This window comes from Lissotriton vulgaris, chromosome 5, assembly GCF_964263255.1.
Source record: "Lissotriton vulgaris chromosome 5, aLisVul1.2, whole genome shotgun sequence".
In the NCBI taxonomy this organism is placed as follows: Eukaryota; Metazoa; Chordata; class Amphibia; order Caudata; family Salamandridae; genus Lissotriton; species Lissotriton vulgaris.
The window spans coordinates 1,875,963,667-1,875,989,247 of record NC_141693.1 but is presented as its reverse complement, the minus strand read 5'-3'; the positions used below and the strand labels follow the sequence as shown (position 1 = coordinate 1,875,989,247).

The window sequence follows — 25,581 nt, the reverse complement described above, 5'->3', positions numbered from 1 at the left end:
ACTCCCAAGTCTCTGCTGTGGTTTCTTCAGCCTTTCTCTCACTCAGGACTATCCGCAGAGTCTCACGATTTTTCGCCCCAGACGCGCTCAAACTAATTCTTATGGCCATGGTGACATCTCGCCTAGATTATGGCAATGTCCTTTATCATGGCATGCCCGATTACCTTATGAGGCGCCTCCAGCTGGTTCAAAATCAGGCCGCTCGGCTGGTTTTTAACCTTTCTAAATCACACCATGTAACTCCTCTCCTCTTTTCCCTCCACTGGCTCCCTGTCCGGCAGCGCGTCTTATTCAAGCTCGGCTGCACCATCTTTAAAGTCAGGACAGGTTCTGCCCCTGCCTTCATTAACTCGGCTATTCAAACCTACACTCCCTCACGAGACCTCCGATCCTCCTCCCACCACCTTCTCGTGGTTCCCCACTTCAAACGGAAGAAGTGGGGTGGCTCCAAATTTGCAACCACGGGCCCAGCTTTTTGGAATTCTCTCCCATTGCACCTCAGAACCTGCACCCAATACCCCCTCTTCCGCAGAGACCTTAAGACCTTCCTTTTTACCCAAGCCTTCCCATCCTGAATCTTCTCCTCTCCCCTTTTCCGACCCGCCGAGTAGCTGTTGCCAGTGAGCGCCAAGAAACCGCCAGGTGTACGAGCGCTATACAAAACCCTTCAAATTCAAATTCAAATTCAAATTCAATTCTCCAGAAGGCTTGGGGGTTTTTGTCTTGTGCACTGGTATGGAGTTCGTTCCAAAGTGCTTGCTTGAGTTCCTCTTTTCTCTTTTTTCTGATTTTGTGGTATTCGCTTCTTAGGATGGCTATAGTACGAGGATCCCTTTCGTCTTTGTTTAGGGCTAGTTTCAGCTTTGTATGAACCTTGGTACACTCTTGATTGAACCAGCCTTTTAGTCGGGGTAGTCCAGCTTTTTGTTTTGCTGTAAGTAGAACCTTTAATTTATCCATAATTTGGGCGAAGTTGTTAAGGAGCTCCTCGTCTTCTGTTGATATATCCAGACAAATTTTAATTTGGGGGTAGACTGACTTTATCAGCTCTTTAGTGAGTTCCTCTGGGTTTATCTTCCCCCACTTTATTGAGTACCCATTTAGTTTGTCCATGCTTATGTTTTCCTGGGTCAGTGCGTTGGCTATTGTCATAGGAGGGCATTGTTGATGGTTTGTTGTCACTTCCAATTTTAGTATTGCGTGATCGCTTTGGGAATTCGGATTGACTTCGAAGTTTTTTGCTCTTGGTTCTAAGGTTGCTGATATTATTATGAAATCAACCGTGGTACTGTAACCTCTTCCTATGTAGGTCGGTGCTAGCGAGTTGGCTCCGTGGTCCAAGGTGTTTACTACTTGGAGGTCCAGATCTGATAGGAGATCGTTCATTAATCTGCCCATGTTGTTATGCGAGAAGTGGATAAGAGAAAGACCTTCCTCTGTCACCATGCCAGGACATTTTTGTTTTGGTTGGGTACAGGCGTGGAGGTTAAAGTCGCCTACCCATAATATAGATACCGGACCTCTTTCTCCTTGTTTCGTTCTAAGGGTGGTTAGTTTATCGTGGAGGTGAGTCAGGACTCTCTGAAACTCTGGTTCGTCCAGGTTATTGTAGAAGTTAATGATGACTATTGACTCTTTTTTTGGTAGGGAGAGACCAAGGATCTGAAAATTAGGGTCCAGTTCGATGACCTTTGTTTTGATGTTTTGAATAGTATTGGCTAAATAAATGCATAGTCCTCCCTTTGGTCTAACCTTCTGTCCTGACGTCGCAGGCGAGAAGTATGTCTTGTAGCCCTGTAAATGGTGTTCTTGTTGTGACCACGTCTCCTGTAAGCAGATTATTTGATGACTGTGCGCGTGGTACTTAATTGTCCCATCCTCCACTTTTGTCTTTAACCCTGCAATATTCCAGGAGATCAGGCTTAGGGTTGTTGGATTGTCCCTAGAGGTTTTGACTGTTTGTGATTCACTAGGAATCTCTCGGTCTGGAGGGGCTAGAGGAGAATCCGAGGATCCCAGTGAGTCGGTGCTATTTAGGGACTGTACTTCTAGCTGTGGTGGTCAGTCAACGCACTCTAGGGCACTATATTTATTTGCTAGGGGAAGACCATTCCAGCCATCCCAACGTGAGGGATCACTGTAATTTCTCCACTGTTCTTGTCCTCTCCATTCGTCCCTTTCTCTACCACGGTGATTGAAAGGGGGGGGGCCGTCCTTGCCACGGTTGCTGCCATTGGTGGATGATGTATTGTGTGGGTTGAGGTGGTTGCTGCCACTGCTGAGAAAAGTGATGTAAAGGTTGAGGAAGTTGAGGGGGTGGTTGCCACTGGAAGGTTGTATGTTGTGGTATTTGTGGGAATCGCGGAGTATGTGGAGGCTGCTGGCATTGGTACGTAGTGTATTCTGAGGGGTGTATGAGCCCTCTATTTGCTGGAAAAGTGGAACAGGGAAAAGTTTGTCGTAAGGGTGTAGGTAGGAAATAGCACAGGGGAAGAGGGTTTATTTGGGTGGCAGGTCCGCTGCTGGGTGTGTTGCAGATATAGTTTGCTGCCCCTATCTCCCTAAATTTGATGGTAATAACGTCACCCGCTATGGTCTTCGTATTCCTGCCCACCCAGTCTCCTCTACGTACAGAAAAGATGTCACCCCTGATGTAAGCAGGTAAGGGTTTATGTAGTTGGAGCCACTGGGCACATTTATTCCTTAACTCTGCGAAAGTTTCTCTTACACCCTCCTTCAGTGGTGGTACAGCTGTTAAGACCACCACGAAGGGGGAAGCTTCCGGCGGGAAGTTGATTATTTTGGGGCGAGACTGCTTTGTCTTAGGTTCTTGAGGTTTCTCTAAGAGGGGAGACACTGCTGGAATAGTAATGTTCCCATTAGTGCCTTTAGCTTGTCGGTTATTTGTTTTGGTTGGACCTGCAGAAGCTTTCGGGGCTGCCTGAGTTGCGGAGGCAGAACCTACCGCAATAGGGGTGACTGGGGAGGCATCTGATTTACTCCCTTTTTGGGTTAGAAGCTGTATAGCTGCTGCCTTGCTAGGTGGTGGAGTATTAGGCTTGATCGATGTGCCTGTTGCATGTTTGGTGCAGGGTGTTTTTTTGGGAAGTATTTCTTTTACCCCATGCGTTTGTGCGGGACCATTCCCGCTTATCTTACTACCACATTTCGAATTAATTAGTGAAGTGAGTCTATCTAGCTTCGATATTAAAGGTTTAATTTGTGCCGCTATTGTGGCTTCGAGATCTGATTTAAGGTCTATTACCATGTTTTCCACCCAGCAGGGTATGCCTGCCGCGGAGTTAGGGGTGAGTGAAATCAAGTTATGATTCTTGACTTTTGCTTTGGGTTTTTCCTTAATATTGGGCACAGGCTTGGTGGAAGTGGAGGTGTCTTTCCTTGCTTCTATCGGTTCTAAAGTCATTTCTGTGTCAGGTAGAGTGGGATGACTAGCTACACTCTGCTCTGGTTTGTCAGTTAGTGATTGACATGCTTCTAAGTCTGGGGTAGCCTCGAGGTCAACATATGACAAGTCGGAGTCTGATTGGGTCACGGATAAGTCTACAGCATTCGGGACGGTCAGTGTGGGGACAGTAGTTAGGGGTAAGGGTAAAGAACAGTTGTTGACGGCCTGGTGAGCAGGGGAGCTTGCGGTTGCAAGGGAGCCCAGAGAAGAGCGTTTAGCGTGCATAAGGTCCAGGGAGACTCTTTTTTCCAACAGGATAATGCTCTTATCGATGGTTTCGTTGACCCGGGATATGAAGAGATCTATGGGGCCGGTCACTTGTGCCACGGCCGTGGCTTTTTTTGTGTTGCTTCTAGTTTTGGGACGCATAGTGGTCATATGTGATATGAGTCAGGAGCTTCGAAGTGGGCCTCTCAGGAGTTTAACGGTGAATCCTGTGGCTGGCCACTCTGTGTTGAAAAATAAGATGAGTGTCACTGGGCTGCCTTCCTTACATGTGACAGAGAGGAAAAATACTGGGGGACTAGGCCAGGGCCGTCCTCTGCCGTCCTCGAACGGCCTCAAACGGCCCTGTCTTTGCCCCGACTTCGCCTGGGCTGCGTCCCGCGCTGCGGGAGTGGGATGTTATTATGTAGGAGGCGGAAAGAGCGGGGGGCGGGCCAGCAGGGAGAGCGGACCGGAAGCTCTCCGTCGGTCTTGCAGGGACTTCTGGGAAATGAAGTCCCCGCACGCTCGCAGCCCCGCTGGTTCCTCGCGCCCCTTACCGCCTTGCCGCCTGTGTCCTAAGTTGCTCCTCCAAGGTGCTGCCTCTACCAACGCCCACCAGCGAAGCTTCACCCGGGAAGCGGGTGCGGCGAGAGGTGGGCTGTGGGACCGGTGCGCTGCTGGGCTGATGGGCTACAGCGTAGATGGAGCCAGGAACCTCCGCTTGTTTAACTGAGTAAGTGTCCCACAGGATAGTAGGGCAGGAACACTTTTAACAGCCTGTGATGGGCGGGGGGCGGGCCAGCAGGGAGAGCGGATCGGAAGCTCTCCGTCGGTCTTGCAGGGACTTCTGGGAAATGAAGTCCCCGCACGCTCGCAGCCCCGCTGGTTCCTCGCGCCCCTTACCGCCTTGCCGCCTGTGTCCTAAGTTGCTCCTCCAAGGTGCTGCCTCTACCAACGCCCACCAGCGAAGCGGCACCCGCAAAGCGGCACCCGCAAAGCGGCACCCGCGAAGCGGCACCCGCGAAGCGGGTGCGGCGAGAGGTGGGCTGGGAGACCGGTGCGCTGCTGGGCTGATGGGCTACAGCGTAGATGAAGCCAGGAACCTCCGCTTGTTTAACTGAGTAAGTGTCCCACAGGATAGTAGGGCAGGAACACTTTTAACAGCCTGTGATGGGCGGGGGGCGGGCCAGCAGGGAGAGCGGACCGGAAGCTCTCCGTCGGTCTTGCAGGAACTTCTGGGAAATGAAGTCCCCGCACGCTCGCAGCCCCGCTGGTTCCTCGCGCCCCTTACCGCCTTGCCGCCTGTGTCCTAAGTTGCTCCTCCAAGGTGCTGCCTCTACCAACGCCCACCAGCGAAGCGGCACCCGCGAAGCGGCACCCGTGAAGCGGATGCGTCGAGAGGTGGGGTGGGAGACCGGTGCGCTGCTGGGCTGATGGGCTACAGCGTAGATTAAGCCAGGAACCTCCGCTTGTTTAACTGAGTAAGTGTCCCCTGGAATAGTATGAATTGTCACACTTGTAAAAGTGTGATGGCTATTTGTTGTGTTGGCACTGTCATTGGCAGCGCTGGCAATGGCAACGGATGGTACAAGCTGTAGTGTCCTCTTGACGAGAGCCTGGCACTAATTATTTTACAAATTAAGCACTGTGACCCCAGCTCTTATATACTCTGGTTGTTAATAGTAAGCAATGTTGTTCAATTATATTTCTCCAGATCAGTATCTGTTATGAAACATCGATTCTTTGGTTCAGGAATCGTTGGCTTTGAGTTAGAACATTAGAGCAACCCCTTTATCTGTAGTGTCATGACTTTGTTGCTCCAGGAGTAGATCATTCATATTCTGTTTGTTGGTTCTTTTGCGTATTTTGTATTTCCTCTCTGTTACGTTTCTCGTCTGTGCTGCTCTGGCAATTTATTAGTGGTCCTACTGTAATTGTGAATTCCCTATAAGTTCTCATTGTATGTTCTTGGTGCTTGGTCCTCTGTGTTGTCTTGAATGTTGCCTTTTGCCATCTTGTTTGGTTCCTTAATTTCTTCATGTTTCTGTTGTTTTTAAGATTATATTTGTTAGACTGTTTCTATCACCCACCTCTTGCTGACGTTCGACGTATTTGTGGGCATCAAGAGTTTAACTTAAATGGTATTTCACTGGTATGCACAATTTGATGGAGACTCTGGTCTGGCTGTCTCCTGTTTGTGGCCGATTGTTTCTCTGTGTTGGTCACAATTATTTCAGGTTGATGGTGTTCTATGTGAGGATACACCAGGTCATTCTTTTTGCAGAACTGACGGTTTTGTAGAAGGGTACGGTGGTGGGTCTTGTTTTAGGAATATTTTCTAGTTGATGGCTTGTTGTGGGTTCATGTTTTTCCGTGCTTTCTATCATCTTCTGTTCTCTCGTGTCTGTTTGAGTCCGTGTTTAGTGACCTTTCTTTTATCTGTTCAGTAAACATTCCCAGCCTGCGTTGTTGAGGTGAACTGGGTGCTGCTGTTGATATTATCAATTACTTCTTGTTTTATAGCTTGGCGACGGGGAAGTGGGGAGGATTAATAGTGTGGGTTGGTATCTACTGTATATTTCCTTCAAACCGTATACAATGTTTATTATCGTTTTCTTTTATGTTGCTTCATTATCTGTCTAAGTCATTTGTTCCACGATGGGTCTCTTGCTTAGGTTTCGGAATCTTGCATTTTTATGTTTTGTGATACATTATTACCAATGCCGTTTTCCTATGGGTATATTTTCTTCATCAAGGTATTTCCTGTTGACGTCTATTAGCAATGTTACATCCCACTAAGTTTCAGTGGTAGGTTTCCATCTCTTTGATGGGGTGCTTTACTGCATGGTTTATACTCAGTAAGTTTGCAGTGTTTTCCTTTTTCTGCTGTTATTAGCAGATCGTTGTTCTGAGGTGGGTTTTATTTGTTCAATCCGAAGTCCCATGTTACCTGCTTTCTGTAATGAAGAGGTCTCATGTTCTTGTCTGTTTCTGTGACATCGGTGTTAGTTTTCTTCAGTTCAATACTTTTAGTATTGAGTGACTCCTTTGTGTTTTGTAGGGTTACTTACTCTGTGTCAGTTGTATTTTTGAGTCTACCCGTTGCTTTTTTTGGTGTACCTCTGAGTACTTTGAAAGTTCTTCCCCAATCCCCATCTTCTCTAACCTCTGATTTATCTTAATCATTTGTGTACTTAATGTTTATGCTTAGTTTAGTTGCACCTTCCTTGACGGTGCTTCTTTTACTCGCCTTAGTTCTGCTAGTTGTGTTGTAATCTCTAGGTTCAGGCGTTCGGTCCGTGTTTTTAAATTCTTGGTTTCTGCTTTGTGGTTAAACATAATCCCAATGATGCTTTTACAGCGTTTGTTGTGGCTTCCATGGACTCTTGCGGTAGTTGCCTAGATCTGGTTGTGTCTCAAAGGGAGCTGTGGTAAAGGTGTGGTTTATTCTCTTTTGTACTTTCTCCTCCTCTTCTGTTCTCTCTGAAATGATGTTATTAACTTATATCATCACCTTACACTTCCTTATAAACTCTAAGCTTTCCCATTTTCTGTGTGACCTTTTGTTACACCCTACCAAGGCTGTATTGCTTCTCTGACTTAGAGTTGCTCCTGTCAGGTAGATGATTGCTGTAAACCCTTGCTGTGCTTTGTCTTCCACCTCTAGTATTTCTTTGTCTGGCTGCATGAATGCCTCTCTTATTGAACTGCATGTCGGTGCACAGGTGGCCTGGCGCCAGGTATCGCTGCAGTGCTCTGGGTGTAGAACACCAGGGGCTGTTTTTCTTCTCAGGCCCATTGCTGGGTGTAGTCAGCATGACGTGTTTCAGGTTTATGCTTCTTTCTGTACACGCTGTCCTTTCCATAGCATACCTGGTGTTTTCGGGGTAGTGAAACTCCTCGCCTGTAGATACCCCGCCACTAAGTTCGTCTCTTGTGTCTCGGTGGCTCCTGTTTCTCTGTTGGTCTCTATAAGTGGGGGTCTTTCTTGTCCCAGCCCGAGTTTCTTGGGACTGTGTGCCTCATTTTTGAAAGGTGATGCATCGCTGCGTGAAAATAGCGATGCCTCACTTTTCAGTGCTCCCTCCTTGTGACATAATGGATGCGTCATATTTTCTGTATGGCGCATCATGTCGCAAAGAATGACAGATACGTCATTTTTACTCCGTACCTGTCGGCGCAAAAATTAGGCATTGCTGGAGTTGAGTTGGAAGTGTGATGCAACTCCAGCAATGCAGAGGGAGGGCTGTGGATATAGCACTGCGTCACCCTTATGCCTGCCATGAGGCAGGCGTAAGGTTTTGACGCATTTGAGTCCTAGAAGTGGCGCAATGAAATCTCACGGACTTCAGTGCGTCACTTCTACGAGACTTACTTGCATGGGAACGCCCCCTCCTCTGCATACATTATACCTGACGCAGGTATAATGTAGCGCAGGGGTTTACAAAGTGGCGCATCTGCTTAGATGCGTCACTTTGTGAATAGGATGCAACACAAAAAGTGACGCAACGACAGCGCAAAACTGTCGCAAGGCCTCATAAATAAGGCCCTGCGTATCTTTCTTTTACCTCTTCCTTTGATTATTTTTTTTTTTACAGTTTCTCAACTTCGAACAGCAGTTTGCATAGATTGTGGAAATGTAAACATAGTCCTTTGCTGCCCCCTAAAGACGACACAGGGAATAGCAGGCGCTCCTTAGCTATACAGATTATCAGCCCGATTCATGAAACTAAATTGCGCTCGCAAAGGGCCAGATTCAGAGAATCTGGCCCTTTGCGAGTGCGATTTTTGCATTTGGGATTCATCATCCCAAATGCAAAAATCGCTATTTGCGAAATCGCATATTTGCGAGGAATTGGATTTAAGAAATCTCTAATAGAGATTCCTTAAATGCAATTCATCAACCAATTTGAAATTGCGAATTCGCAATATTTGATCGCTATTTACCACGAAGTCTGACTTTGTGGTAAATTGCGAACAAATAGAAAAAAGCACTTTAGTGCATTTTTCTCTTTTGCATGTTACACACACACACATGTCCTTTGGACATGTGTGTGCGCAACACCTGTGTAAATTTGCATTTCAGGGGTGCTACAGGGTGTCCTTTGGACACCCCTGGCACCCTTGAAATCGCTATCTTATTTGCGATTAGCTAATTGCTAATCGCAAATAGGGAATACTCCCCATTCATTCCTATGGGCCTTTAGGCCCATAGGAATGTATGGGGAGTTATTCCTTATTTGGCCTTTAGGCCCATAGGAATGTATGGGGAGTTATTCTTTATTTGCGATTAGCAATTTGCTAATCGCAAATAAGGAATGTGTAAGAATCGCAATTTATTTTGAGATTCCTACATGAATCCCGTTTTGCGAGTCTGTAATAGCGATTCCTTATGAATCGCTATTAAAGACTCGCAAAACGGGTCTTTGATGAATCTAGCAGTTAAATGCTTAGCAGGATCTATGTAACACGCATAGGCAACTCAGTCACACAGCTGGTTCAGAGAAGTAGCCATCATTAGTGCAGCTGGGGCAGTGACATCGGAGCCCAGGGGTTTTAAGGCCATTGCACTGCTGGTACAGATTATTTTGTTTTAAACACATTTTTCCTGCTTACATTAAAGCTAATGGAATCTTTGCCGCACAACTGGCCTGCTTCAGTAACTATTACAAAGGACTTCATGTTTGTGCATTAAAATAATATCCTCCTTAAACATCCATTCACTTTCTAGTTACGTGGACATTTATTCAAACATTTATTCTTTTTTGTTGAGCACCCGTTGTTGGGCGTGAAGAGGGTTTAAAATAAGATGATATGGCGTAATGTATTCTACAGTACTCCCCCCGCGCTGGGACGCATGCCTCTTGCTGGTGGTTCTTAAGACATTCGCTTTTGGTTCAATACTCAACCTGCCTTCAATTTAGGATTCTGATAGCTCTAGGTTATCTTGTTGAAGATTTCCTCTGTATGTGTCTATGTGTGTGTGTATGTGTGTATGTATGTATGTATGTATGTATGTATGTATGTATGTATGTATGTATGTTTGTATGTGTATATGTATGTTTCTATGTGTGTATGTATGTGGTATTTCTAAAGCTCAGACATATGCAGAAGTCAGTAAAGCACTGAGCAGGGTCAAACACAAGCATAAAGTCAATGAGTGGTGAGAGAGGATACTGGTACTGGCGTAACATAGGACCACAACCCCTGTGGTGCGGCGGGGCCCCAAGCTTCAGGGCCCCCTCAGCACACTAGTCTGGCCAGAGACCGCCAGAGTCCGGAAAGGGGCCCCTCCATGTATTTTGCAGGGGGGTCTCCTCAAGTTTTGTTACGCTTGTGGATACTGGGATGTGGTCTCTTAATGCACGGTGCGGAAGTGTTCTTTAGAGAGGCAAGTCTTCAATTCTTTCTTGCACTGGAGCAGCGTTGTACCAGACCTATGGATAGAGGGACAGTGTTCCAGATCCTGGGAACGTAGATGTAAAAGTCCTGCTGCCATGTGCTTTCTGTTTACTCTTCTTAGTCTATAGTCTGATGGTGTTCTGTTTGCGGGTGTGCCGAGAACCACCAGAGATGGTGAGGTTGTCTGGTCGTGATGGCTTTGTAGAAGATGCAGCTGATTTTGAAGATGGTGCTGGCTGGCAAGGGGAGCCAATGGTGTTCCATGTGGAATAGATATGATGCTTATGTGAGCTTCAGGCCCTGGATAAGATGGGCTGCGGTATGTAGGATGCCCCGAAGGGATGCCAGTGTGGAATCTGGGAGGCCATGGAGTGGAAAGTTACCACCATCCAGATGTGAGAGTACAAGGGCTTGTAAAGCTGTTCTGAAGTCACTTTCTGGAAGAGCCTGTTTCACTTCCTTTAACAGAGAGAGCTGGGCGTATTTGCTTTTTGGTAATATATGAGGTTGGCATCTAAAGTGAATATATGTGAGTTGGCATTTAGTAAACATTGGAGTTTGAAAACCATCAATGTTCATGTCATTGATCCAGGTTTGTACTTTTTGTTGTTTTTGGCAAATAACAGGAAACACTCTGTCTTGGTTGGGTTAGGCTTCAGGTAGGAGTACATGACTGTCTGGTCGATGTGCAGGCAGTAATTGAGCCGTGGAGGCTTTCAGGTAGAATTGTGTATCATCAGCACATAGTTGAATCTTAATGTTGTTATCTGTGAGTAGAGCACCAAGTGGCTCCATGTAGAGGTTGAAGATGACAGGGGACGGCATAGAACACTTGGGTACCCTGGAGGTAATAGGGATCTCAAACTTTTGGAGTGGTGCACCGCTCGATATTGAAAAGATTTTTGGTCAAATGAGTCAATAAGCCATATGGTTTTTGTTAAAGTTGTCTTAAACAATCCTTTATTTTCATAAGTGTCCATATACAAAATACCAGCCAACCCGTTTCGTTCATGGGAATGAATTCTTCAGGGCATAAAATCACGATCCTGGGTGAGAAAATGGAAGTGGAAGTGTGCAGTAAGGGCTGTGTGGGCCACCTTGATAAGGGCCGGTATGTGCTGGGTCTGAAAGCAAAGAAGGTGATGACCCATCCTCTTCGTATTACGGACTTCGTGGGCCAGACCGCAATGACTGTGGCGCCTAGGACTTCACAGCAGCGACCCAACGGCTTCTGGATTAGTTCTGAGGCCCGTAACTCACCCTTTAAGGTACCCATTCCCGGACCATGACAGAGGATCGGGGCTCCGACCCTGCCTCCATTCCCCGTGGCCTGCCAGGTCATCCTTCTGGGAGCCACACAGTGTATCGGGGATCCGACCCTGCGCCTGGTCTCCTCCTCCGCTCACCACGTATTCCACCACGGCTGGCAATCCGGTCCTGATGATGATCCTAACTTGAGAGGATTGAAACGCCGTCGACCGATCATACAGCGTTACTCACAGTGCACCCTCAACTTTGGTTCACAAACAGTTATATGTCTTCCAATCATTGAAGAGGAACCATTGTTTTTGCATATCATATTTTTCTTCACCTTGTCACCTTGAGTCCCTCGCTGTGTTTCCACTTGTCACTCGCGCCGTCACTCTTTGTTTCACGAGCACTACGTGCACAAAGTCCCCTTGGGTTGCCTTCGCATTTCATGCCCACAGTGCTGTTATAACTGTCCTGTATGATTTGTGAATTTTTTAATATATGATGCCATGAGCACTTTTGAAAAAATGCCGGGAGTCTCTCCTTTCTTTCCTACCTTGTAATGTCGTGTACATTCCTGTGGATCTGCCTTTTTCATTGAATCCGGTTGAGACATTTTTGGTTAAAAATGTATATTTACCTAGATCTAAATCTGGTATATGGGTTATACTCCTGTTGTTCTTTACTACAAGGAGTAGCTTGTGCACACTCAACCAGATTGACTGTTGAAACAAACACAAAGGGAGCATAGGAGGGGAGTGCGGTCACTGTGTTCGCCGTTGTCTGCAACTGTACCAGGTAATAGGGATCTTTTCTGACCTGGAGGTGCCCGTGTGATCAAACCGCTTTTGATTGGAAAGGTGGGAGGTAAACCAGTGAAGGTCATTTCACGTGAATCCTATTCACTACCCTAGAGTGCGTATGAGGGTGGGATGGTTGAATGTCTGACTGTGCGACTGTGTTATCCAATCCTAGTATGTAGCCTGAGCTAGAGCTCACAATCTTTTGCAGGTGCACATTTCTTCAAAACAGTTGCTTGTGCTTTTTCAGGAAGGGGGAGTGGTAGGCGTGGCATGCTTTATTCTCTTTCCATTTGCTTGTGTGGAATCCATTGTAAAACAGTGCTTTGTATTTGTTTAATTCATTTGGCAGTCTTAACTACTAATGTCACACAAGTAGTGAAGCGTAGCATTGAGTGGAATACTAATGGAAAATGAAACCAGGCACAAACAAGAAGCAGAAGGCGACACTCCAAGCTTTTCAACAAGGAAAACATGCAATAGCCTAAAAAGTACATATAGTGCACATTTACATGGGTAGGTGTGTGAAGGCAATTGTTCTCAAGGGTATGCCTCAAGTACAAAAGTTACACAAGATACCTATTAATTTTGTTTGCACAATGGAGTAGCAGTAAATCAAATTAAGCTCTATACAATCATAGAGTTATTTGCATTTATGTGCTTGAGCTGGCAATATGACTCCGTGAAGTTAACTCTCACTGTTGACACCATCTGTGACTTGCAGGTCATTAGTTCAAATCCTGGCAAGGCCAACTCAAACTTCCATCCTTCTAGGATTGGTAAAATGAATACCGTTGAATTAGGTAATGCATTGAGTAGCATTAAATTAGACAATATTGACACCAGAAATTCACATCACTGATAGAGCAAAGGACCTGTACTATATAGGGGAACATGAAACACAATGCATTATTACTATCAATATTATCAAAGTTTGCCAACAACATGAATGTGCAAATACTCTCATGGACATTTACGAGGCTGGTTTTCATGTAGGCTTCAGTAGAATAGTTGTTGTACTTTCTGCCCTTCATGACCTAAGAAGACTTGTCAATGGTGGCAGCTTTCCTACTCTGATTTTATTAGAACTATTGGGAGTACTAGCCTGAAATGGATCTCTCCTTTCCTATATGACAGGAATCAAGCTGAGACCATTCCATCTGTCCTCTCTGAGGATCCGAAATTGAGTTGTGACTTCCTACCAGGCTCTGTTTTGTCATCTCCCTTATTCAACCTTTACAACCTGCTAACTGAGAACAACCATTTGGATCTACCGAATAGACAGTTGCGATTGGCAGTTTAGGGGAAAATGATTGTTCCCAGGTTCAAGAAGGCGAGATGGGATGATCCTGACTTTTCTGTGGCAGTGGGCAGGCTATTGAACACTCTCCCTTGCACATATTTTGAGCCTAAATTCTTATTCCGTCTTTCGCAAGCATGTGAAAACTTGGGGGTAGATACACAAGCCCCTTGCGCTACCAGTATGTCACTTTTTGTGAAGTAGTGGCAGCGCGTTTCTCTGCCCCATAATTACAAGGACAGGAAAAGCCACCCAGCGTGGCTTTTCCTGCCCTTGTAAATATGGCCCCTTTACTCGCATCACTTTGCGTGAAAGGGGCGTTCCAGGAGTTTTGCTGTGTGTGTTCCCACGCAACACTAATAGAAACAGACACATTTCCAGATTTACGAGGAATCATAAACCTTGAAATGCATCGGTATGCTACGCCACCCTAGGGGTGGCGTAGTGAGGCGCAAAGAGGATAAATGTTTTAATTTCTCCTCGTTTTTTCCTCTTCCAATGCGTTCTGCATTCTACAAGACCCACTGAAAGAGAAAAATGCCTGTAGTGATTGTTTTTGTGCAGGAAGGTGCCCCTTCCTGCACAAAGACAATCTCCCCATGGTGCTAGGGTGCTTGCGCCGGCGCATGGCAGCTGTTTGTTCACCCGCGCAGGGGAGAGCACAGGAATGCGACATGTCATTGTAAATATGTTGCATTCATGTGCTCTTAAAGTGCTGCAGCATGGCACAGCCAAAAGGGCTTGCGGTGCCGACCTGCACCACTTTCTTGTAAATCTGCCCTTGGCTTTTTTCGCAACCTTAACTGATGCATCTTTTCCCCCTTAGTACTCCTGCCAGCTATAGCGCTTTGATGCCTTTTGGTTTTATTTGTTTTACAAATACAAATACATGAGGCATGGCAGTGCTTTGTGACCAGGTTGGAGCCCTCGTTTTCATGTATGCTGATGACACTCAGCTGGCATTTGGCTTTACCCAGTATTTTCAGAGTAATGCCATCTACCAGCATTCGCAAGAGATGCTGAAGTGTCTTTCCATCGTGCGCCGGTGGTTGCCTCCAAATGTCTCAAACTGAATGCATCAGAGGCGTTCATTCCTTTCATAACACCTCGGACAGGTGACTGAGGACGTACCATGGGTCCTACACCATCTCCAGTCAACACAGTCCAAGGCCTTGATGTTTTGATTGACTGCAACCTGAACTTGGATCCTCTAATCAACAACCTTATCCAACCTCATCCAATCTAAGTTGGATGACGCCAATTGTATTTATTTGGTCTCAGCTGACAAACATCTTTTTTTGCCTTCAGCTAATTCAGATCACCGCAGCTCAGATAGTTCATTTGGTTTACCCATTCATTCAAGAATCAGGTTTAAGGTACTAGCAGTTACGCACAAGGCAAATAACAGCAGTTGCCAAAGCCCATGAACTAACACATTTTATTTTTGACTTCCTTCTCACTTGCTTCGTTCCACCACCCATAACGTGCCATCCATTGCTGGATCCAGAACTGTTATTTATGGCATCAGATGATTCTGCATTGCAGCAGCTAGACTGGAACTCCCTACCCTCTTATCTTTTTATTTTATTTTAAGAGTTTTTGTTAAGAAAACGTTTCCATTACAGTACAGTAGTGATGCTAGGGCAGTACATTGATTCTTGGCGCCTTCTTGGTTACATTAGGCTTACTGCGGCATAGGCTAGTTTCAGCTGTGGTTATGTAGAGCCCCAAGAAGAGGGTGAGTGGAGGAAAGGGGGTGAGAAGAGAGGAAAGGGGAAGAGCTGAGGATAGGAGGGACTGGGGTGGGGGGGCATGCTTGATTGTGGTCCTCTTGTAGTCGGTTGTTTGTGAGGCCTAGTGGACAGTACTCCTACGGAGGTTTGTGCGACCCCAATTGTGCATCTAGTGCGGCCCACATCTTAGTCCTTAATGCAGAGAAAAACATGTCCCTTTTAGGGAACAAATTAAAATGTTAGGAGGTTATTTATGGAGGGTTGCCCGCCCACTTTCTTGGCTCCCCACAATTTTGCTCTGCGCTTGCAGGTTTTTGTCACGGCGAGTAAACTGAAGCATTGCTTTGCATCACTTTGCAGCACATGAGCGGCACGCAAAACCCTAGTAAATACCCCCTTGGCTTTTTTTAGTATACAATTTTTCTTTTTATCTGTTATTTCCTCCTCTTCGATTTGCAGCATGATGTTCATACAGTATTAATAAGCACCACCTACCTGAGCAAATAAATACAAATAGTGTGACATGGAGTGATGCATTTTTTGTAGGCACGGTGATCTACCCAGAATCACAGGATGTTGAACCTACGCCAAGACTCGAACCTGGTATTCCAGCGCCAAAGTCTGCAGTTCTGGCCATTGTGCCACATTCTCTGCCCACTTGTAGGGTTTTATGGTTAGTAGTTAATTCTGTTATAGGCGGCGCTAATAGGAGCAATGATCTGGTGCAAGCTTCCTCCCGACGAAAGCCCCAGGACCTATTTTTCCACAAATTAACCACTGATACTAACCCACTCTGTAGGCAGTTAGTTATATGTTCCCACCTCTGCCATGCACTGAGGATGCTGGGACCTGACACCATGATAAGTACTCTGAGAGTATTCAGGGGTAGAAAACAAACTACCACAAGATATGGCGACCCCTGAATTTGGTGGCTGGACCCTACCCTCACCTGCCTCAGACCCAGCACTTGTACTGAGGGAAGTGCCCCAGTTACACATTCATATTATGCATGTGCAATGTGTTGAAACTACATGCAGGGTCCCTTGACATGCTACAGAATATCATGAGTACAGCGTGAAGCCAGTGAACTCTTGTACATTTTTTCAGTATCATATAAGATACACTTGGTAGCCAGTGGCCACTAAAATGGTTAACTTGAACAAATGCACAGCCGCGGCCGGTAGTGGGAGTACCTGCCGGGCTGTGACATGGGGAGGGGGAGGGGAAGGGTGAGGGGGTAGAAATTTATGGATTACGGAGTTTAACAGGCAAGTAAACATATAAATAAATAAAACGAATTTCGTTGCGCGCACTGTATCGCATTTGGCGATGCAGTGCACGCAACCAAATTCGTTTTATTTATTTATATGTTTCCTCACCTGTTAAACTCCGTAATCCATACATTACTACCCCCCACCCTGCCCCTCCCCCTCCCCACTTCACCGCCCGGCAGGTACTCCCACTACCGGCTGCGGCTGCAAATACATGCATTCTTCTTAAATCTAAAAATGTAATGTTACATATATTCTCAGCAATTACTCAACATCTATCCTGTAAACCAAAATCGAAACTTAAGTAAAGGAGCATGATTTGAAACGATATTTGGGACTGCATGCAATAATAATTACTTTTTCATGTTTTCAGAATACAAACGTAAGTTATCCAAGATGAAGTAGTTAAATATTTTGCATAAAAATTAGGGCCACACGTAGGAATAGCAATTACCTAATTGCGATTTCCTGCAAATCGCAATTAGGTCATGGCTGTTCCTAATGTATGAAACTTCAAGAGTTTCATTTAGAGATTCCTAGGGGGTCGCAAATCGACCTTCCTCATTAATATTAATGAGGCAGGTTGCACTTTGCAACCTCCTAGGAATCGCTAGAATCACGGGGATGGTGTCCTGCTGGGGTCAGCAGGCCACCATTTCCATGATGCTTGTCAATAAAGCAATCTTTTTTTTTTTATTAAGTGCGCCCCATTTTCCTTATAGGAAAACGGGTTGTGTTTAAAAAAGAAAAATGAAAAGTTTTCTTAATTTTTGAACAGCAGGCAGTGCTCTGTGGGATCACTGCCTGCTGTAAAAAAAAAATGTCTTCACCATTCCCAATGAGGAAGGGGCCCTTGGGCACCCCTTCTCATTTGTGAAGGGGTTACCACCAATTTGAAGTTGGTGATAAAATGCAAATGTTTTGCAACCGCATTCGCAGTCACTAAACATTCATACATTGCGTCACAATTCGCTACTTGGAAGGGCCACCCTAAATATGCCCCTTCCAAATACCAAAACGCAAACTCATTTTGCAATTCAGGAACATGTTACGAATCACAAAAAAGGGTTTTATATATTGGAAAAACATTTTTCCATTTGCAAACGAGATGATTCTGAAAATCGGTCTGTTTGCAAACAAATAAAAACTGCAATGAATTGATTAATTCCCTACACCTACTCTCTAGTGCAAATTGAAGGCCCCAGATTCTAAAGAAAACATTTGGATTTTGTTAATATCTCTTTAATGTGGATTATGAATATGTATCTATATTCTCCTTAAAACAATGTTAGGAGAATTTCAATCTCCACAAAGTTTCTCTCAAAAGTTTCTGAACTAGATTAAAAGGTGGAAGAGGAGGGAGACATTTGGGGTTCACTTAATTAAGCACAATAGATCGAGAAGGTCTGTCTTGATCATTCTGAAACATTTTTAAAAAACTGGGCTGCCAGATTCTGGGTCCTCCTATTACAAGGACTGAGAAGACCACTGAAGACCACTCTTTGGGCCAGATGTATGACCATTTTTGCGAGTTGCAAACTGTGACGTTTTGCAACTCTCAAAATGGAATCTACACCAGTGTCTGGGAAACTGTTTGCGATTCTCATAAATATTCATGAGGCTGGTCGCAATTTGCAAACCATTGGAAATAGCTAGCAATCACAGGGATGGTGGCCTGCGGGGTCAGCAGACCACCTTGCCTGTAAGTGTTTTTAATACAGGAGTTTTTTTTAATGCAGCCCATTTCCCTTAAAGGAAAACAGGACGTGTTTCAAAAAGAAAAATCAAATGTTTCAATTTCATTATTTAAGAGCTGGCGGTGGTCCCTAGGACCACTGCCTGCTCTTAAAAAATATTTACGCCCACATCGCAAAGGTGAAGGGGTCCCTTGGAGAACGGAGACCCCTTCCCATTTGAGACTGGTCTACCACTAACTTTCCATTGATGCTAAAATGGGGAGACAGCCATGACAACACAGGCTTTACACTGCGCTGCCATTACGACGCTGCCATCACAACACAAGTCGTTACAACGACTTGCTCTGGAGGGCGCTCTTGGTAAAGGAATAGTTTTATTTTCTATTCCAACACCTTCCCTACTGTTACGTGGGCTGGAGTTGGAATAGAAAATTAAACTATTCCACAATCCAGCGCCTACAGCGCAAGTCGTTGTAACGACTTGCGTTGTAATGGATGCGTCGTAATGGCAGCGCGGGGTAACACCCGCGTTGTCATGACATACATCCGCTAAAATGTGAATGTTTTGTGACCCCATTTTGGTCGCAAGACATTTGTACATGGCACTGTGAGTCACTATTAGGGAGGGAAGCCCTTGTCACGCGCTTTCCTAATAGCAAGTCCAAATCTATTTTGCGAGTCGGTAATAGGTTTCAGACTCGCAAAATAGGGTTTGTACATGGCACAGACCTTATTAGTAGCCACAAACCGGCTGATTTCCTGTTCACAAATGCTAAAAAGGGTCGTACATCTGGCCCCTTCTGTCATGTTCCCAAGTTACATGCTTCTAAAACGTATGGCTGTCCCTGTTAAAATAAGTGTGTCGGAGACATATTCCTCTCTGATTGTCTTTCTCTTTCCTTCCACAGTGATAGGAGATTAAAAGTGATGATGTCTCCATGTCGCAGTCCTGAAACAGGCAGCATGACTGCAGACGAAGAGCAGCACCAGCAGGCAGAGGACGGGGAGCAATCGCATTCTGAGGAGCTACATCAGCAGCAGGCAGACGACGAACAGGCAGAGCAACTTCAACATCATCAGGCCGATGATCAACTAGCAGAACAACATCATCAACAGCCAGTTGACTATGAACAAAGAGCAAGGCCTCACCCGCAGACAGATGACCAACAGGCAGGGCAGCAAAACCACCCAATGGCCAATGGTGAACAGTCAGCAGAGCAGCCTCAGCAACGCGCTGAAGACACTGATAGCACAGGCGATAGCGCAGAATGTATTATCTGCTTCACTGGATATGACGGCATCTTCAAGCTACCTAAGTTACTGCGTTGTGGACACACATTCTGCCTGGAGTGCCTGGCTCGCATAAATGTCTCTTCAGAAGTTGTTACATCCCTTAACTGCCCTATATGCCGCAATATCACACGACTGCCAGCCCGCCGAGGCCTGCCTGCTCTAGACAACAACCAGGACATCCTGGAGCAGCTTCCTCAAGAGCTGCGGCCCACCCGTTCAGTGCGCTTCAGCCGCAAGAAGGGCCTACTCTATGTGAAGAATGCGCCCTCACCACAGAGCCCGCTGCCCAAGTCCTTGCAGCTCAGCACAGTCAGCCTCAGCCTTGATGTTGGCCGTCCACCACCAAGAGTTAGGATCCCACGCAACTTTGGTCGTGGAAGCTGGCTTTTCTATGCCACTGTAGCCATTGCCATACTGCTAACCATTGCTGTGGTGATGGTGGGCGTCTACATCTTCTTCATCGTCCCTACCAGCTCCAGTGTCCCCTCCAACTCCTCATCCTCTGGAAATCGGCCTACAAGCATCAACCCCATCCCAGACCCCACAAACAACACCGTCTCACAACCACCAGATGCAAACATTACTAGACGCTGATGAAGGAAAGGCATAGGGCATCCCAGAGCAGAAAGAAAGGAAGGACACTGCTGAGAATACAGGACATTGCTCAGGTATAAAATGTGTGACCTCACACCATCGCTTGGAGTCAGTGAGGCAAATTGGATGACTGTCTAGCGAGGACCATAGCATCAATGGCCAGAGACAACTTACTGATGTTATAAGTCGTGAATGACTCATGTGCAGTGGTACAAGTTTAACCTCAGCATAATACAGATTTGTCTTCCAAGAGGGGAATGGTTTGTCGCCAAGGGCAAAGGATTCCTCTTCCAGTAGGTCAGAGAAGGATGAAAAGGGTAAACAAATCATCGTTTAAGATAAAAAGCATTCCCATCAGAACCAGCAAGATTAACATTCCAAATGTCATGGGATTCTTCAAACATAAATGGTTATTCACCTCAGGATGGAAGATGTGTATTTGGTATAACTGATTCTGTCACTGATATATGCACCATTTACTTGGTGGGAAAGGAGGCCTTTCTAAGGTGTTGTGAAGGATATATCTCAGAGTAAATTATTTATCTTCCTGAAAATTATTTATCTTCCTGAAAGTGCATTACAGGTCTTCTAGGGTTTTGTGCATTACTCTTCAGTAGTGAGGCTTTCTTATCCTTGTGGTCTCGTATCCTGAGGGCTAATATATAAATAGTTCTAAGGGACACATTGGTAAATGTTCTTTACCGTGATGGTCTCTACACAAATGAATGATTTTCTACAACTAGTATTTTGCCTAATAATATTCATCCAAAGACAAAAAATATTCGTTTTTTATTCGCAGGGGTTTCTTTTAGAATATGTGAACACTGTCCAGTTCTGTGCTAAAAACATATCTTTTAATATGCATAAATTGTATATGGAGACAAAGATTATTTTCTGAAATGTGAAAGATTCATATAAATGTGCCAATGACTCATTTAAAAAAGGGCTGTTTATATATTTGTATAATGGACTCATTTTTTATGATGTAAAGACTTCCATGAAGGTGCCAAGACTCATGTTCTATTATTTAACAATGTATACCTTGGTGTCAAGGACATATCTTCTGAAATGTAAAGATTGATATCCTGGTGTAAAGGCCTCATCTTCTGATATACAAGTGTTATATCATTGAATCAAGGACACCTCTTCTGGATGAGGACAGTCTGGGTACAGGCAGGGGGAAGAAATCTCCAACTCACTGATCTCAGTAAGGATTTAGTTTTCATTTTCTTGGCGATTGTGGAGGATAGAAGGCCTGCCTGGAGTGAGGAAGGCTTTTGTACAAGACATGAAGGATTCATTTTCTGGGTAATACTATGCATTGATCAGGGAAGAGGGCTTGTATTCCAATCTGTAAACACTGTGTCATCTTTTGTAAACAAAGAGTCCTTAGGCAGAGAAAAAAGACTTCATCTCTGGAAATAAAACAGTATGGGCTTCATGTAGAGTTCAGGGGGCGGTAATCCTCCATCAGAGTGATGAATTAAATTACTCTGTTGCCCTGTTTGCAGTATCCGTCCTCCAAATTTAGAATTGTGCACCAGTCCAGAGGCAACTTTAGTCATTGACGGGAACCACAGTCACAGCAGTTTCTGCCAGATTAAACGTTTGACAGACAGCTCTGTGGAATAGGCCGTCAATGGAGTACTCTGTCCACCAAACTCTAAATCACCCCTTCAGGACGGATGTATGATGCAGCATCGCAAACGTTTACATCGCATCCCTTTACATCGGCGTCTTTACCTCGCATGCACATGTACAACGCAATCTTTCACTACGCAAACCATTACTTAGCTTACGCATTCAAACACATGCAAAACACATTTACAACGCACAAAACACCCCGCATGGTTTAACATTGCGATTTTTCCCCAAATACCCCCCTACATAACACACACTCTCCTAAAGCCTAAAAAAGTACCCTACACTTCCCTAAGCCCTAAAACCTATCCCCTAATACACAACGCTAAACACACACCCCTCCCCTAATACACAACGCTAAACACACTGCCCTAAACCCTAAACATTACACTGTCAGCACAATCACCATCCACTGCCCTAAACATTAATCTCCAGACACTGCCCTAAACCCTAAACACAACACTGTTTGTACAATCTCGAGAAACAACCCTAAACCCTAATAATCTCCAGACACTGCCCTAAAGCCTAATCTCCACACACTGCCCTAAACACTGAGCTTTAAGCTCCCTTACCTCTTTCTCCTTGCGTCGTCCCGGTGCTCCTCCGCCTCTTCCCCGGTGCTTGCACATTACATGATGGAAGCGTATGCGTGGTAAATGCGCACACAATGCAATGGTGTGTGGCGTAATGGTCTGCGTCCTAATGTCGCTTGCTTTGTAACGCTTGCGACGTGAACGCATGCGACCTAACGCATGCGTTGTTATGGATGTAACACCTTTCAGGACTGGTGTTTATCAATGGAAAAGTTATGGTTTTTGAGGTGAATGTAGGCTGCAAGATGTTGATTCACAAACGGCTTCTGTACGTGTTGCAGGACCGTCGCAATGATAAACTATATTTCGGAGGTCCCGTGTCGAGCGAGGGCACGTTGCCACAATTGCGAGACCTCTATCACAAGGTCTGAGGTCCTTTGTGAATCCAGCCTTGAATGTCATAATATTGCCTTTTAGAATCCTGTTTACTTTCTGTTCCTTGCACACCCCTTATGACCTCAGAGACCACTGGTACCAACACACTGCCAGAGGTACCGAAAAAGAAGCGTCAAGTGATGCCGATGGTAGATCAGGGTGGGCGGTGCTCCTCTATCCATTATCACTGGGAAACAGTGGCTAGATCTTCATGGGCACAAGAAAGATTCAGTGACCTTGCAATGAAAGATGCCTCGTATGGATTAATCTGCTAAATCCATGTTTTGTTTCTAGCACTAATCAATACCCCGAGATGTCAATCGAAGGCCAATGAGGGTCTCATCCATGGCAGGCGTTCAAGATATTTAGATGAGATATTTTTGTACAAGAATCTAATGGCACACATTTATATATTTATTGGTTATCCTGAAATTAGGCATGGATCCGGTCAAGGACTTTGCGATGAACTCAGGGAACATGCAACTTGCTTGAAAAACAAAAATAGGCAATTGAAGGGGCTTGGGAATACAGGCAGGTGGGAGTGTGGAGAACTTGGGATAGATTGCATAAAGGACAGACAGTCTGAGCAGCATGGGATGCATGGATCGACAGTGTGAGGCACTTGGAGCAGACAGGCAGTGTGATGAGATTTAGCATGAGTGCAGAAAGGCCCGGATTTACAAATGTAACACAACACAATAAAGGAACTTGCTGCACTGCACTGCATGAGAGGGAGAGGGCAGACATTTGCCATTTTAAATAAGATATAGCACAATTCTGCTCTCTCCTACCACTGGTGCACTTGTGGCTGTCTAGCACCAACACAGGCACCCTGGCGTCATGTCGCAAGGGTACCGGTGCTGTCGTCAGGATAGTTTTTGTGCATGTAGGGGTACCACCCTGCACAAACTCCATTGTTGTAGGTGTATTCCTTTTTGCATGTGTGCTGCAGAATGCAGCATACATGCCACATACAATAAGGAAGTAACAAGAAGAAATAATGATATTTCTCCCAGTTTGGCCAGCCTCTGGAAGGCGCACCATTTTGGTACAAACTCTGGGTTAGAGACTTTATCAAATCTGGGTTTTCATCAAAATGGAGGGACATTCTCCTCCTATCAAAGGCCTCCTTGAAAGAGGTACTGAAGATGCACAAGAAGAAATAAGGACCTTGCTCTGTCAGGGATGACTCAGCAGCCAGCACCCTCAGTATTTCGCCATTTACAGACAGTAATTCTCAGCACTTAGATGGGTTTCAGTTCACAATGTGCACTATACAAATAGTAAATTGTGACATTTGCCCCCTTTCATCCAGGGCAGTGGCAAAACATTAGCAACTGCACAATATCCAAGTATATGTATTTCCTGGTAATAAAAGGTATCCAGCAGCTACGTCTGAAGACATATCTACTAACCCTGGGCGTAGTGGGCGTAGTGGGGCTACGCAAAGCTTCGTGAAGTGGGCATGAATCTACGCCCACCCACGCGCTTCCCGTAGCCCCACTACGCGCCACCCGCCTCCCTCCAAATTAGGGGTGTAAAAGAGGGCGGGAGGGAGGCGGGCAGCGGGCAACTTCGCTCCGTCCACGGGTGTGCGTAGTGTTGCCTACTACTCCTACTTTGCGAATCGCGTAGTAGGCAACACTACGTGCACTCCGTGGGCGGAGCGAAGTGCTCTGCCCAGGGTTAATATCTACCAATTGACAAATGCATATTGCAAGGGTATATGACATGGCCAGTAACAAACATAGGGGCATATTTACAATGCCCCTGCAACACATTTACGCCGCTGGAGCATCACTTTTGTGTCGCTCCGGAGGCGCTGTGTGTTGGCCTATTTTTACAAGGCCATGCAAAGCCACCCTGCACAGCTTTTCATGGCCTTGTAAATATGGAGGAAGGCAATGCCTTACTCTCTGTGGAAGAGGCGTTTCATGGTTGCTGCTCTGGGTGTTCCCACACAACACCCATGGTTTTTGACACCGCCCCAGATTTACAACATAGCGTAAATCTGGGGCAGAGCCAAAACTAACTCTGTTCTAAAGTAAATGTTTACATTTCTTCTTGTTTATTCCTCTTTCCACGTGTGCTACATTCTGCAGCACACATAGAACAAGGAAAACGCCTCTTTTGATTGTTTTTGTGCAGGAAGGTTTTCGTTCCTGTGCAAAAACAATCATGCTAAATACACAGACACCCTTGTACCATGGTGTCAGGGTGCCTGCGTTGGCTCTCAGCTGCTGTTTGCGCCCTGGAATGTGCCATATCTTGTAGCTACAGTGCATTCCTGCTCTTTTCATTTAATGTAGGGCAGCGCAAAAGAAGGCTCACAGTGCTACCCTAAGCCAAAACATTTAAATATGCCCTATAGTATCTTACTTTGCATTTTAAAGGTATAAGGCACAAGGGTAAAGATAACTTCAAGGAAGTGAGGAACTCATCCTCTTCAGTTTTATGTGCAAGAGTAAATAATTAATATTCTAAAAGCAACGGACTCATCGCCTTGTGGATTTCCAGGAGTAAATATACATGTACTATGAATAACAGACCCATGTACTTGGGGTTGTCCAGGGGTAAAAGATTAACCATCCACGATTAACAGATTTATCTCTTTGGATGCTTCAAGGGTTAAATGATTCACCTTCTGTGAATGGTGATTAATAATTCAGGTGTAGATGTTAATTTCTTGCCCTACAGTATATTTTGCACAGACTTGTCCTTTCTCTACAGTGTTGGCCTCTAACTACTCCTTGTTCTGCATCCTCCCTCCTCTTCAGGTACACTGCACAGGTGCATCTAATGAAGGATAAGAGCAGATATGGATGGGGTTCAGGGGGCTGGAGAGAGGGTTAAATGGTTCAAAGCTATTTGATATAAAGAAAAAAACATAACTTTTCGGAATAAAGTTTATTTCAAAATCCATCCTGCTTGGTTTTTTCTCCCAGGAAGCTCAAGGTC

At 45.4% G+C, this 25,581-nt stretch overlaps 1 protein-coding gene across 2 annotated transcripts in view; it reads left to right on the top strand.

Moving 5' to 3' along the window:
- Nucleotides 1-21,020, top strand: part of LOC147717585 (RING finger protein 225-like) — a 110,227-nt gene extending 89,207 nt beyond the window's left edge. For both annotated transcript variants that reach the window (XM_086924378.1, XM_086924379.1), the window contains exon 2: nt 19,036-21,020. In XM_086924378.1, the coding sequence (XP_086780504.1) occupies nt 19,036-20,014 (979 nt within the window). In that variant the 3' untranslated portion in view covers nt 20,015-21,020. The remainder of the gene's footprint in view (nt 1-19,035) is intronic.
- The last annotated feature ends 4,561 nt before the right edge of the window (nt 21,021-25,581 follow it).